Below are 15,756 nucleotides of genomic sequence, written 5' to 3' on the forward strand. Positions count from 1 at the left end.
TATATTTTTTACACCCGGCAGAGATCGGAGTTTACTGCTGGCTCTGCACTCAGGGATCACTCCTGGCAGGGCTCCGGGAACATAAGGGGTGCCTGGGATTAAACCCAGATCGCCACATTCAAGGGAAGCGCCCTACCCACTGCTTTATCTCCTGCCCTATTATATTTTCAAGAATCAAAGCATGCCTCGATCGTCCCATTTAGGTTGTTTGGGGTTTGGGTTCTTTTTTAAGAACTGCAGAAAGAAAAACATTTCCGGCTGAAGCTCCGGCTCCAATCCCGGGGGAGGAAAAACAGTAACCAGCATGTTGCCAATCTAGGATTAGCCGATTAGCCGAGAGGCTGGCCTCCCAAGGTTGGGTCAGTCTAGAGGAGGAGGAGGAGGGGCAGGAGGAGGAGGAGGGGGAAGAGGAGGAGAAAGCAGGGGTAGGGCACGCCCCGACAGCCGGGGCGCAGAGCGGCTTTGGGACCGCGGGTCACAAGGGACCCCGGAGCTGCAGCGGGCGGACCGGGTACCGGGAGCGCACGGAAGGGAATGGCGACAGCTCCAGGACCCGCCTGGGATACGGCGCACCAGCGAGAGCTGAGGCACGCCAGGCAACGACAGCGTGTCAATCAAACCCCGGGCGACCTTCAAAGCATGGGAAACCCGAGAAGGACGCAGAGGGAGAAGTCACAGGCCCAGCGCGGGCCGAGTTGGGGGGTATGAGCTCCGAGCTCCGAGCTCCGGGGAACGGAAGCCTCCGTAGTACCTTCCCAGAAAAACTCTCCTCCGGGATCTTTCTTCAAGAACTTGAACCAGAACGTGCCCACGCGGCCCGGCTCCGCCCCGTCGGGCGCCGCCTCCTCGGGCTCCAGCTCCACCTCCCCGAGCCAGAGGCCGGGCTCCGGCAGCGCCAGAGCCCCCGCGCCCGCCGTCACGCCCGCCGGCCTCAGGCGCACGGCCCCCTGCGGATCCCAGCTCCCCAGCTCGGGCCGCGACCCCACGACCAACAGCTCCCGAGCCGAGCGGGCCAGCTCGGTGGGCACGACCACGCCAAAGCGGAACCTCATGACGGTGCGCCCGCGCCGCTACCAGCCCCCGAGTGCCCACGAGGAGGGCAGTAGGCGTGGTTTGGGCGGCCGCACGATTGGGCGGTGGCGCTGGTGGGTGTGGCCTCAGGGCCAAGCGGCTGCGCGATAGGGCGGAGGGGCTGGTGGGTGTGGCCTCCGGGAGAGACTGCCGTGGCGATAGGACGGCTGCTCCCGAAGTACCCACGAGGAGAGCTGGTGGGTGTGGCCTCAGAGCCAGGCGGCCGCGGCGATTGGACGGCGGCTCCAGCCACGAGGCGGGTTGGAGAGCTAGTAGGTGTGGCCTCCCAGAGAGGCGGTCGCAGCGATTGGGCAGCAGCTCCGGGAATACACAACAAAGAGGGGGCGGATGGGCGTGGCCTCCAAGACGGCCGAGGCGATTGGTTGATGGGCCTATATCTCTGCAGCCGGGTTTCCTGGGGACACGTGTGAGGTTGCACCTTTTTAGGGGCGGGGGAACGACAACACGTATTGGAGGGGACACCTTTTCTAGCACCGCGGATCAATCAGAAAGAGAAAAAGGGAAACAAAAATGGCGGGGAACCTCTGCTATGCCCTGTGGTTTTTCAATTGTGTTTTCTAAAGACTGCAAGTTATTTTTGAGGGTCGTAGAGAAAGAGGGTATGGCATATAGAAAACAGCCTCGGTTATTGGGAAGTTGGGGAAAGATCCTGAACTGGAATTCTTCAGAGCTTGGACTTTAACTTGCTCTTCTGGGTCTTAGATTTCAAGTATGCAAAGTGAGAGAAGAAATTATTATTGAAATCACTGCTCGTTCCAGAAGTTCTCAGTTTGGTGGAAAAGGCGCTGTTCGGAGCCCAAATGCTAAAACCAAACCATTTCCAACCACTAACCCAACTGAATGCCTGAAGTAGCACGCGACTGTTTACCCACAAATTATATTTTCGTGCAAAATGGGTTTGGAGTATTTTCAAGTTCTTTACAAGGTAAAACAACATAGAAATACTGATTCTGCGAGTCTAAATGGATAATGTTTATGTTGACATAAAATTGAGCCTTTTTAAAACTTTCAGTATTAGTCACTGTATTTTCAATGTGGACATTTCTGTGCCAAGAAACACACGTTTGTAGTTACTGGCTCAAAAGAAAACTACAAGATCCATGAGTGAGGGAGGCTTTCATAAGAAAATCAGTGTGCCTGTTGATGTACTTGTTACATTTTTACTTTAATAAAAAGCCATTGTTCTTCAAATTTTTGTGTTACTTTTGATTCGTTATATTTGTGTATTAATCAGCATGCCACATACTAATATAACCGTTAATCTCACTGTCACTGTCATCCCATTGCTCATTGATTTGTTCAAACAGGCACCAGTAACGTCTCTCATTAAGAGACTTATTGTTACTGTTTTTGGCATATCCAATACACACGGGTAGCTTGCCAGGCTTTGCCACGCCAGCTTGATACTCTTGGTAGCTTGCCGGGCTCTCCGAGAGGGGCGAAGAAATCGAACTTGGGTCGGCCGCATGATAGGCAAACGCCCAACCGCTGTGCTATCATTCCAGCCCCGTTAATCTCATAAATTAATAATACACAAAACTTTACATTTGTAGGGACTTGGAGATGGTACAACAGTTAGGGCACAAGCCTAGCATGCGATTCCAGCACCACGTGGTTACTCAAGTATTGCTAAGAGCAGCCCTCCACGTGTGGCCCTGAAGGCCTCAGCATCACAGGGATCCCCTCCCCCACTGCCCACAGACCAGAGACAATAGGTATCCAGCCTCAGATCTTCCGTCCTTGTAGTTGGGAGGAGAATCCCAGGTGGGATCCCTTGGCCAAATGAACACTGCTATAGAGAACCCCACCCTTCATCCCCCATCCTAAAATGAACTAAAAATGAATGTTTTAAACACATTGTTATCAGTATTTAAATATCTATGAATAGTAAAAAGCCCAGAATTATGTATATTCAAGATAAGTAAACCAGAAAATACAAAAATGTAAACCCTGCCTTCTCTCTATGGAACAATTAGTAAACTCTTAATGCATTTTACTCATAAATATTGATATTCCACTCAATATTTGGTTAGTTGCTAAGGTTGAAGATAAACACAAAGAAAAATGTGAAAACGGCAAGGCTGGCCAAACAAGGCTGATTCAGTAGCAAAACAGACATTAAATCACAGTGGCATGTGAGTCTTTTTTTAAGTTACTGTTACAAAATATTCTGGCTGTTACAAAATAAGAATCATTTGGCCGTGCACATACCCAGGAGTTCACAGTTCAGGACTTTCTTGAGCTTTGCCATGTCGTGTTCTTTCCAAATGGCATCTTTCCAGACAGCTCTTCCCAAGTGAATACCCTTATTCTGCAAATGATCAAGTAGCCCCAGAAGTTAAATAGTATATTTAACAGATGCTATTTCCTTTCCTCTTCTCTCTTAGCATAAAGAAGCTGAGTGCTTTGAACAATCCCAAATAAAATACGTAGCAGAACCAGAGAGATTACTGCAGAAGTTAAGGCACTTGTCTTGCATACAGCCAGCCATGGTTCAATCCCAGGCACAGCACATGGTCCCTAGATCACTGCCAGCAACGATCCCCAAACACAGAACCAAGAGTAAACCCTGAGCACAGCCAGGTGCAGCCCAAAACACCCACCCACCCCCAAAGTGAAGCAGCCTATTTTATGGTGTGGACCATATTTATAGTATAAATTGGTGGCTACATTCGCGCTCCCAGGTAAAATAAAATTGGAAAGGTGAGCTATGTCCAAAAGATAGTGCTGGGGATAAGTCTTCTCTTACATGCAGCAAACACTGTTTCAGCCTCAAGCACTGGATATGGCCCGTCAAGCATTGATTCCTCAAGCATTGTCCAGTGTGGCCCCAAAGCCCTTTAAAGACAAAATGTTTTGATAAATACATTCCACAAGTTGTTTTTAATTATTAAAAAAAAAACAAGCAATGCCAAAACCTGAATTAAACAATATAGCTAAAAGCTCCTCAGCCATATATTATCACTTGAATTTTGGGAAGTGAGGTTACACCTGGTGGTGCTCAGGACTTACAGTTCTGCACTCAGGGAGCACTTTGGAGCCCTGGGGATCATACAGAGCTCAAACCCAGGTTGGATGCATGCAACACAAGCACCCTACCAGCTGTACTTTCACTCCAGTCCCTCACCTGAAGTTATGCCTATGAAAATAGTTATTAAATCCTTACATGTCAAGTAAATTCATGGTCATCATACTCGTGTGTGAGTTTCAAGGAAGTGTGGGCGTGTGGGACAGGAGCACTTAGGGCGGAGAGTCGCCTCCCCAGTGATGACAGATGGATGAAAGAATGGGGAAACAGGGCTCCAGGCTGGTGGGTAACCAGAGACTGTTTCATTCCCATCCTCATCCTTACAGCTTCGTTTCTCCTGCTTCTCTCTTAGAGCATAGTTAGATCTCTCCCCATGTCCAGTCTAATAATTTCTCCAGCATGGTTAGATCTCTTCCCCATTACAGTGTCAATCTTTCTTCCCTATTCACAGCATCGTTATTTCTCCTTTTTCCCCAGCATAGTTCTTTCTCTGCCCTTACAGCATAGTAATTTCACTTCCTTTCTCCCTCATTACATTATAGTTATAGAGAAATCATAAAGGGTGAGTGTACACATAGGTGGGGTTGAATATTGTCGTAACAACAAACATGTGTAAAGCCACTCCTTCAGGGGAAGTTCTAGGAGATTAACTCAAGGACAAAATCTCATGTGAGGGTTCAGCACTTGAGATTACTAGGAGATCCACTCAAGGGCGGGATTCCATCCAGGGTGCATTGCTTTCTCCTTTCTCAGATGGTAATCCATTTAAACAATCATAGTAAATTTACTTCTTACTAATATTTCTAGTTATTTTATATAAACACAGTAGCACTGTAGCACTGTCGTCCCATTGTTCATCGATCTCCATTGTGATACTTGCTGTTACTGTTTTTGGCATATCCAACACAGAGATATATTAAGCTTAAAGGTTGGCTCTTCCTGGGGACATCTCGCTATATATATCCCAGACTACAGTCTTCAGGTCGGGTTAGTCTTTCTTAATCCCAGCAAGGTCCTTGTTCAGATACTTCTTTTTTGGGTCATCACAGTTTATTCCATGACCATGCTCTTAATTTATTATACTTCTTATGGCACTTAGCTTGTCCCTTTTCCAGGGTAGCTTACAGCTTACCCTTTTTTAATTTTTTTTTTTTTGCGTTATGGGTCACACCTGGCAATGTAGAGGGGTTACTCCTGACTTTGCACTCAGGAATCGCCCCTGGCAGTGCTCAGAGGACCATATGGGATGCTGGGAATCGAACCCGGGTCGGCCGAGTGCAAGGCAAACACCCTACCTGCTGTACTATTGCTCCAGCCCCTTACAGCTTATCCTGAGTTCATCCTTGTCCCTCGCTGGGACCCTCCTTCGGGGGATGTAAGGGCAACTGAGACTTAAGTAAATATGATAGATGCCCAGGAGTAAATATTATTTGGAGTCAATTAACTTCCATATTACAAAAGCATAGCATCAACTGTTTTCCTGTGTCTTTACAAAAAGGAGATGGCTAAACCATGCAAAAGACATAAAGGAAAGAGAAAAACAATATAGGATTATTAGTGCCTGATGGAATTGGGCACTGTTGTGGGAGTAACTCAATGAGCCTAAGCTCCCTAAAGGAGGACCAAGGATAACCTAATGTTACCCAACACTCTCATTCTTTATCCTTTTTTTTTCTATTTACAGTACTGTAGGATTTACAATACTGTAAGGTTTCATGGATACAGCATGCCAGTACCACACCCTCACCAGAGCTTCCACATCGACCATTGTCCCAGCTACCCTAGACCCTCAAAACTGATTTATTTAATTCGTTTATACCGATCTGATGAGGGAACTACTTGTCACTATGAAAGTAATACCCACTTTGATATATAAGAAAATAGGCATGGAAAGGTACATTAAACAGCCTACAACAAGAAAGTAACAGATCCAGTGCTAAAAGACTCAGAGTTAAAGATTAACTGGTATAGACAGCATGCATAATATACAGATTATGGGTATACATAGTTAATGTAGATAGAGAAAAGGTTATAGATAGGTTATTGATATATACCTGTCTATATTTACTTATCAATAAGTATATGTGTATATAATTTAGTTTCTAATAAAAAGCCATTTATAGTACATTTAAATCTATGCTTAGGTGAATTATTTTCTTTTAGCCTAAACTTTCTCTATTTCCTTTAATTAACTTTGTCATTAAGAATGACAGCATTCCTCCCCTCTGCTCCTTAAAGACTATGATCCGGGAGGTCAACTAACCCATTTTGGCACCCAGAGACTTATAAAAATGCATCTAGACTGTGAGCTGAGCTACAACCCTATGCCACCTGGGAAGGGGGAAGGATTTTCTCTCCCAACGCTTTCTTTCTACAGGGAAGACAGCAGCAGCAGCAGCAGCAGCGCCCACTTGATGTCCGCCATCTTCTAGAACTCACAACCCAGAAGTACGAGCTTGTAGAGACGTGGCGCGCAAGAGATCATGGGATGGGGGTGTTACCAGCACGCTCTCCGCCCAGATGAGATCCGGAGCAGCCGCGCACAACACGGCCCCTCTGCTTCTTAAAGACTATGATCTGGCAGGTCTACTAACCTATTTTGTACCCAGAGACTTCTTATAGAAATGCATCTAGACTGTAAACTGAGCTAAAACAGCAGAAATCCAAAACTGCACAGCCGCAATAGCGGCTGCACAAGCTCCTATAATCTTCATTCTCAGCAATGGAAAACAAACTATCAAATGAAGCCTTTTCATCAGGTTTGATTGTTGGGGGGAAATTCCAAATAATAATAATCAGTTCTCTGTTGAAATATTGAATGTATTCAAAGTATAGAGAGAATAAAGTGAATATCATTAGCCACTCAGCAGGTGTGTGTGGGGGGGTATATTGGGGTTCTTGGTGGGGGAACAGGTGCACTGGTGAAGGGATGAGGGTTCGATCATTATGTGACTGAGACTTAATCCTGAAAGGCTTGTAACTTTTGTCACGGTGATTCAATAAAATAAAATTAAAATTAAAAAAAGAAGGATAGCATTCCTAATTGTTAAGAAGTTAACTTAAGGGGGCTGGTATGCACAGCGGGTAGAGTGTTTGCATTGAACAGGGCCAACCCGAGTTCGATTCCCAGCATCCCATAAGGTCCCCTGAACACCTCCAGGAGTAATTCCTGAGTGCGTGAGCCAGGAGTAAGCCCTGTGCATCGCCGGGTGTGACCCAAAAATGAAAAAAAAAAGTTTACTTAGGGGCTGGAGCAGTAGCACGGCACGTAGAGCATTTGCCTTGCTTGTGGCCGACCGGGTTCAATCACTGGCACCATATATGATTCCCCAGAGCCCCCAGCTAGTGATCCCTAAGCTTAGAGGCAGGAGCAAGTCCTGAGTACTGCCAGAAATGACCAAAAAACAAAAGAAAAATAAGAATGGATTTGACATCCGATTCTAGAAAATAGTTGTTTTTCTGCCTAAAATAGTCATTTTTTCTGTCTATACAGACCTGTTTTGTTGGCAACACAAATTAAGGCAGCCACAGTGAAGAGTTCTACCTGCTATTATATTTTTACTATTACCACCTTCTTTCCTCGTCAAATTTCCATGTAAGTCCCATTTGTTCTGTTTCGACATTTCAAGGAATTACGGTATTTATATTTGTGAAGTCTATCTGAGGTCAGATTCTTGGTATTATGAGGAAAAGTGGAATTTAGAGCAAGAGTCAGCTTTGTAGATTAATATAATTCTGATCATTTTTAAAATGATCAAGAAATTAAAATGATTGATTGATTAATTAATGATTAATTAATTTAATCTAATTATTAAAATGATTAAAAAACCAAACCAAATTGCTGCCATTAATTTCTATTTCTATAGCACCATCTTATAGATCACTGCAATTAATTCTGGATAAATGTGTGATGATTTCCTTAAACCTTGAATTTCGGAATCCAATTCACATGTAAATTCCTTCCAAGCTCTCCCAGAGAAAGCATTGTTAGATCTTTTGATTTCAGTTTCTCAAGCAAACTTTCACTAGTCAGTGGTTTACCCTAAATCTCCCCTTATAATATTTTATCTTTATATACACAATCACTAATGTAAATTCTAGCTCATCCAGACAGTTCAGGGACCATTAATTATTACTTATCCCAATATATCTAAAAGCCACGTGTATTTCCTTTATATAGGCTATTTCATATTTTATAGATTTCTTAAAAATGAAAACTAATGAAATCTTCCAGAGAAAGTTTGAGTGAAATCTTTGCATCTTGCAACTGACCTTTTTTTAGGCTGGAAAATTATCAGTTGAGCTACTTGAAATCTCTTTGAATGTCTGAACAACAGGGGGCAGGGGGAAAAAAAAAAAAAAGCTTTCCCAAGGTTTTGTCCAAAAAATCCCACAACATTTCTCAACTATTTCAAAAATCCACGTTCCATTTTGATACATATAAAATCTCTCTTGCAAGGAGATTCCAGTAATTCCATTCCCACCCAAAGCCAGCATAGAAAAGGGTTGCATTCTCAGTACTTACTAACAACTAGTGCTGTCAATCATGTGACTTTCCAGAAGACATTGAACTGACCCTTGCCTGGCGCATTACGAGCCACCCTCAGCTCTGTAATATCCGCACCTCCTCCTTGCACGATTCATTTGAGAGCCTCTTTCCAGTCATTGGCTCAAGCCCAGTGTCTGTTAGGCAGTGGCCTAATTGGGTTTTCCTAGGGAAAGTAGAAGGTCAAGTCAGGTGACTGCATGTCAAGGTGAGAGACAATCCAGTGGAGAGCTTCCTTCTATAGCACTGCACTGCACTGCACTGTCATCCCATTGCTCACGGGCACCAGTAATGTCTCCATTGAGAGACTTGTTACTGTTTTTGGCATATGGAATACACCACGGGGAGCTTGCCAGGCTCTGCCCTGAGGATGGGATACTCTCTGTAGCTTGCCGGGCTCTCCGAGAGGGAAGAAGGAATCGAACCCAGGTCAGCTGCATGCAAGGCAAACGCCCTACCTGCTATGCTATCGCGCCAGTCCTTCCTTCTATATATTAAAAAAAAAATCCTTTTCTATCATTCTGGTGCCATACAAATTTAACAGTATTTATTCCAAGTCCTTGATGAATGCCATGAGAATTTTGGTGAAGAAGACATTAGATAGTTATAGAATAAAATATACCTCCATTTTATTGTGTCTTTTTATGTTTCTTTCAATAGTGAATTATAGTTTTAACTGAATTTAAATAAAGGCAGATGGACTTCCTACTAGGTGATAAAAATGTAACTTTGGGGTTTACCTGTCCTACTAGGTAGACATCATTTCATAGGCAGATAGAAATCTATAAGATTTAATATACAACTTTGAGGATTAGACTTTAGGAAGTTGAACCAAAGTCCAAATAATCTTGACAAAATGAGAGAATTCTCAGAAAACTGGAAACATTGTTCCAACTTGTGGAAAATATAGGCATCCTTACACCTGAGTTCTATAGTTGGGATGGTATTTTTCCTTTATATATATATATGTATATATATATACACACCTATATTTATTGAAGTCCAATATTTACAATATGACTATTAGAACAGTTACATTAGAAAGATAAATAAGAACAAATCTGCCAACAATTAGTGGATAAAGAAATTGTGGTTTATATGCAAATAAAATTCTATACAGTGATAAGAAAAGATGGAACTTTGCCTATTCTTGCCATTTTGATTCACATTTGCCCTATATCAAGTGATAATAAACCTTGTATCCTATGCTTATTGTCCACCTGGCTTCTCATTTGGTGAAATATCTGGTCAGTTTCTCTTCTTATTTTTGAAGGGTATATGTGTACAAATTTTCATATATATATTATTTTTGTGAGCTCCTTATGTGTCTTGAATATCTTGCCCTTTGTAAGATATATGGTGTGAATATTTTCCCCTTTTCTGTAGTGGGATGGTATTTTTCCTACCCATCATCAGCATCCCCATCATCACTATCATGATGAAATATTGCCATTTGTTCAATTATGACCTCTGAGCTGGGTATCTTACACATTCTGATAATACAGTTAGGAACTCTGAAGAACTTCTAGAGAAGTACTCAAGTTTTTGAAACCTTCACTAATCTGCCTAAAGTTATGCAGCTAATTAATGACAGAGTGAGACTTTGCACCTATGAATATTTAACCCGTTACCCCCCCCCCCCTCCACACACACACAGACACACACACTCCAGCCAAGAGCTAGGCCTATCGCAGTACAACTGATACACTGCTGATAAATCCTGAGCTGTATCTTTTCACTGAAGGGATCAGTAGGCCTCCCACTATATACTTTAAATGCATTGCTTGTATCATTTGTGAATTGTATCTCAACAAAGCCATTATGAAAGAAAGAAAGAAAGAAAGAAAGAAAGAAAGAAAGAAAGAAAGAAAGAAAGAAGGAAGGAAGGAAGGAAGGAAGGAAGGAAGGAAGGAAGGAAGGAAGGAAGGAAGGAAGGAAGGAAGGAAGGAAGGAAGGAAGGAAAGAAAGAGAGAGAGAGAGAGAAGGAAGGAAGGAAGGAAGGAAGGAAGGAAGGAAGGAAGGAAGGAAGGAAGGAAGGAAGGAAGGAAGGAAGGAAGGAAGGAAGGAAGACAAAAAAAAAGAAAAGAAAACCACTATAGTTCTTTAGAGACTTGACTTGCAAGCAGATGATTCCTGTTTGATCCCCAGCACCCCATAAATCCCCTGAGTATTGCTATAGCAATCCCTGAGCACAGAATCAGGAATAAGCCCTAGGAGAAGTGCTGGGTGTAGCACAACACACACACACACACGAAAAAAGATAATTATATGTTGTTCCTTAAGAACTGCATACAGGGACCACAGCGATAGGGCATGTGTCTTATGCATGGCTGACACAGGTTTGAGCCCTGACATTCCTCCAAACCCACCAGGAGTGATCCCTGAGTGCAGAGCCCAAAACCCTGAGTACTTCTGGGTTTGACAACCCCCCACCCAAAAATAAAGAGAACCACATACAGGCTAATTAAGCACTTGATTTGTTTCTTATACTACAATTTGTAATACAATGGATAAAAGGCTATGTGCATGCTTGGCATGACATGGTCCTCCAAACACACAGGTGGGACCCTCGAGCAAGCATTGCCAGGAGTGGCCTCCCAAAAGAAAAAGAAAACACAAAACAAAATAATGGGTGATGCAATAAAGATGTTAAGGTAATTTAATTAAAAACAAATGAAAAAAAATTTTTTTTTGCTTTTTGGGTCACAACCAGTGATGCACAGGGGTTACTCCTGGCTTTGCACTCAGGAATTACACATGGCGGTGCTCACGGGACCATATGGGATGCTGGAAATTGAACCCGGGTTGGCCGCATGCAAGGCAAACACCCTACCTGCTGTGCTATCACTCCAGCCCCCAAAAACAAATGAAAAATTTTTTAAGAAAAAGAAATGAAAGCTGAAAGAGAAAACATGTTTGCATGTGTAATGTCCAAAGAGAGATTATCACACTAACAGTTTTATACACCTTAGTTCAACATATGATAAGATAGTTCAATAAAAAAAAAAAAGAATGAAGGGACTGGAGCCATAGCACAGTGGGTAGGGCATTTGCCTTGCATGCGGTCAACCCGGGTTGGATTCCCAGCATCCAATATGGTCCCCTGAGCACCGCCAGGAGTAATTCCTGAGTGCAGAGCCAGGAGTAAACACTGTGCATCGCCAGGTGTGACCCTCTCTCAACAAAAAATGAATGAAAATTTATTTAAGAAAAAGAAATGAAAACTAAAAGAGAAATCATTTTTGTGTGTGTAATGTCCAAAGAGAGGTTATCACAATAACCGTTTCCTTAGTTCAACATAAAGGTATGAGCTCATTTTGTAGCAGAGATTAATACCTTGTAAATTGTTCTAATCTATTTGCTCATACCTTCATCATTATGTGGGAACACTGTGCAAAACTTAGCAGGTAAACAGTATTAATCATAGCAAGGCTACTGTTCACTTAATAAGCTCATTAAGTTATCAGACCTTTGGAGCATTAGATGAAGTAACATTCTTTTCAGAAAATGTGATTTATTGACTTTCCAAAAACGTTTCATTTTCAATAAACGTCCCACTCAGGCACAGTCACTGCAGGCCCTCAAAATTCACCAGGGGAAATAAATGTTGTTTAATTAAATCTCTACATCCCAAGTAGAGCAGTGATTGATTCCATGGTATGAGTTAGAAAAATTCCTTCATTGAATAAATGAAAATATAATTTATTTTGCCAGATTAATGTCTTTAATATTCAGTCATTTTAATAAAATTTAGTTCACCACATTGTCCTGAGTTAAAACTTTTTAAAAAAAACTCTCGTTAAAGAGAGAGAAAGAAGGAAAATACCTTCCATAGAGATATCCAGGAGGGAAATTGGGGACGCTGGTGGTGGGAAATGTGCACTGTGGAGGGACAGGTGTTGGAACATTATATGACTGAAACCCAGTAGCGAACAGCTTTGTAACTGTTATAAATAAATAAATAAATATAAACCTCGTGTTTTGGAACTACAGATTTTTTTAAAATTTTACAGGAAGTTGGAGAGTCTTAGCAGTGCTCAAGGGGCGCTGAGGGCCACTGCTGGCAACACTCAACCCAGTCTCAAAAACCAAGCCATATCTCCACCTGCTCCATCCACGGGCACCAGCGCACATGTACAGGGATGCATGAGCAGGGGTGGAAGTCAGACCTCACACGTAAGAGGCATGTGCTCTGAACCTTTAAGCTCTCCGAACTACATCCCAGCCTTGGAACTGAAGACTGCGGGGAGGCGTCTCTCCGGGCAATATTCAGGAGGGTGGGTCAGTACAAGGGCTCTCTGCATGGAGCTGCTTAAGCCCTGAGGGATGGGATACCGCCGCCACGTGCAAGGCAAGCCTTCAGCCCCCGGACTCTCTCCAGTCAGCCCTGGGTACGAAGGAAAGTCACGTAACACTACCGCAAGTCACCAACGGGGCAAGTCACAATGTGGCTGCGTGTGCGTAGGCTGGAAACGTAGGAGTTGATGGCCATAGAACAGACTCACCTCATCGGAGTGCGCTAAGCCAACTTTCCAATGTTAGACATAAGCAAGGGGAGAGGAAACAATTATGGATTGACAGGGTCTTCCTTGAGTAGTATGTATTCACCTGGAGTTGTTGGAAATTAAGTGATTCTACTATAGATTCTGCTACAGAGTTCCGCCACCCCCCAGAACTCACGGCTGCTTCTCCCGGAAGGGAGCATAAAATGAGGCCCCCATAACCCTGCCACTGGACCCTGCACCAGCCTGTTTCCACTTGGAGTGTCCCAGAGGGGGGTGGGTGAGAGCCCTTCACCCCCAAGGGACCCAGTCCTGGCAGCAGACCTCCACTACCCAACCACCACCACGCTCCAGGCCACTTTTCACATGCTCTGGCCGAGCCTCACGCATGAGTGAACATATTCCTGGATTACACAGCCAGGAAGTCATGCAACACATCATCATAGAGGGATAGAGGGATATATATATGTGCATATATACATATACATATACATATAACATATATATATGCCTCTCGGAGAGCCCTGCAAGCTACCGAGAGTATCCCACTCACATGGCAGAGCCTGACAAGCTCCCGTGGCATACTCGATATGCCAAAAATAGTAACGATAGGTCTCATCCCCCTGACCCTGAAAGAGCCTCCAATTGTTGGGAAAGACGAGTAAGGAGAGGCTGCTAAAATCTCAGGGCTGGGGTGAATGTAGATGTTACTGATGTTAATGGTGCCCGCTTGAATGAATCAATGAACAACGAGATGACAGTGCTACAGTGACAGTGAACTAGAAATCAAATGCATGTAAATAAACTTCATTTTTTAGAGGTGCTTATCCAAAATTATGGTTCAAGATTTACTCATTATTGGATATCTAATCAGTTATTTGAGTCTGGTTGCAAACTCCTCAAGCAATTTTCCATCTTGAATTTTCTTACCAAGCTCCATAGTCTATCATAAATAAACCAAACAGTCTGTCGCACATAATACTGTGAGGTATCTTTGAGTAGGGGCAGGGGATGCCACGCCTGGTGGTGTTCAGGGCTACTCCTTTTTCTGTGCTCAGGAATCACTCTTATTTGGGCTCAGCTGACTATATCGGGGGCCAGGGATTGAACCTGGATCTGCTATGTGTGAGGCAGATGATTTATGCTACACCTGGAAAGAAGGAAAGAAGGGAGGAGGGAAGGAAGAGAAAGAAGTGAGGGGAGAGAAAGAGAGAGATATTGAAGGGAGAATATAGGCTTGTAAAGCAAGTCAAAATTTTTTTATTCTGGTTTCATTTGGGGGCCACACCTGGCAGTGCTCAGGACCTACTTCTGCCTCAGTGCTTAGGGATCATTCCTGGTAGGGTTTGGGGAACCATACATGGTGCCCGGGATTGAATGAAGAGCAGCCTCATGCAAAGCAAGCCCCACACCTGCTGCATTCTCTCTCTAGTCTCTTAGCTTAATATATTTTGATTATTTCTACCAATGGGTAGTGACTTCATATTATAAAACCCTATATCATAAGACCCTATATCATATCATATTATAAGACCCTATAATTCACAGCTATATCAAATTTTGGGTTTGTTTTCAGGCCACACCTGTGGTGCTTGGGGATCATTCCTGTAAGTGCTCAGGTTTGCTAAGGATTGAACCCAGGTCAGCCATGTGCAAAGCTAAGTGCCCTACCTGCTGTACTATCTCTCCAGTCCCCAGCCTTTACCATTTTAATTAAGTTTGATCCTCATTACAGAGTGGAAAGATATCATTAGGTCATCTCAGCTTATGAGAGCTCAGTAAGAATTAGAGGGCTGAATAGTCATGTCTCAGAACAAAAACATTGTTTAACAATAAAACTGAGATTCAAAAGTGGTTCTGGTATTTTTATTAAAACTCTTAATGACTGTCTACTGAGAAACTGGAAAAATTTGGTTTCCATTCTGGTATTCTGACCGTAAGTGTGACTCAGCTATTCTTTCCCTTTTGTTCTATTGTGTGTGCTACGCATAACTTTCCCTTGATTATTTCCTAAATAATATTTCTACAGAATAAATATTTGTTTGACTACCTTCTGATAATCTAGTGGGTTTGCCCTTACAGAGCTCTTATTCTGTACTTCCTCAGAAAATATTTTATAGATAATCTTCCATGACTTTGTGAGGGTACTGTGATAAACAACAAAAATAGTCTTAGAATATATTACGTGAATTTTCCCATGAGGAAATACCAGGCAAACCTTTATTGCAAGACCTTCTAGATTAACTAATGTATACTTCCTTTAAATAAATTTATTTTGTTCTGGGGGTTGGAGAAATAGCACAGCGGGTAGGGCATTTGCCGTATATGCAGCCAAACCAGGTTCGATTCCCAGCATCCCATATGGTCCCCCGAGCACCGCCAGGGGTAATTCCTGAGTGCAGAGCCAGGAGTAACCCCTGAGCATCACCAGGTGTGCCCCAAAAATGAAAGAAAAACAAATTTATTTTGTTTTTTCATAACTTGGGGGATCACACCCAATGGTGCTCAGGAGCTATTCCTTCCTTCCTTCCTTCCTTCCTTCCTTCCTTCCTTCCTTCCTTCCTTCCTTCCTTCCTTCCTTCCTTCCT

The 15,756-nt window shown here is 43.3% G+C and overlaps 1 protein-coding gene across 3 annotated transcripts in view; it reads right to left on the reverse strand.

Moving 5' to 3' along the window:
* The window catches only part of EPM2A (EPM2A glucan phosphatase, laforin), a 128,805-nt gene that overhangs the window by 110,356 nt on the left and 2,693 nt on the right, over positions 1–15,756 (reverse strand). Inside the window, exon 1 of one of the 3 annotated variants that reach the window (XM_055135534.1) lies at positions 8,646–8,666. The exons of 1 other annotated variant lie outside the window; for it this stretch is intronic. Coding sequence is in view for 1 of the 2 variants with exons in the window: in XM_004609063.2 (XP_004609120.1) it covers positions 752–1,052 (301 nt within the window). In the remaining variant the exon portion in view is untranslated. Of the gene's footprint in view, positions 1–751; positions 2,200–8,645; positions 8,667–15,756 lie in introns of those variants that run through there. One more of the 3 variants, XM_004609063.2, reaches the window with a different exon arrangement.

This window comes from Sorex araneus, chromosome 4 (genome assembly GCF_027595985.1).
Source record: "Sorex araneus isolate mSorAra2 chromosome 4, mSorAra2.pri, whole genome shotgun sequence".
Classification (NCBI taxonomy): Eukaryota; Metazoa; Chordata; class Mammalia; order Eulipotyphla; family Soricidae; genus Sorex; species Sorex araneus.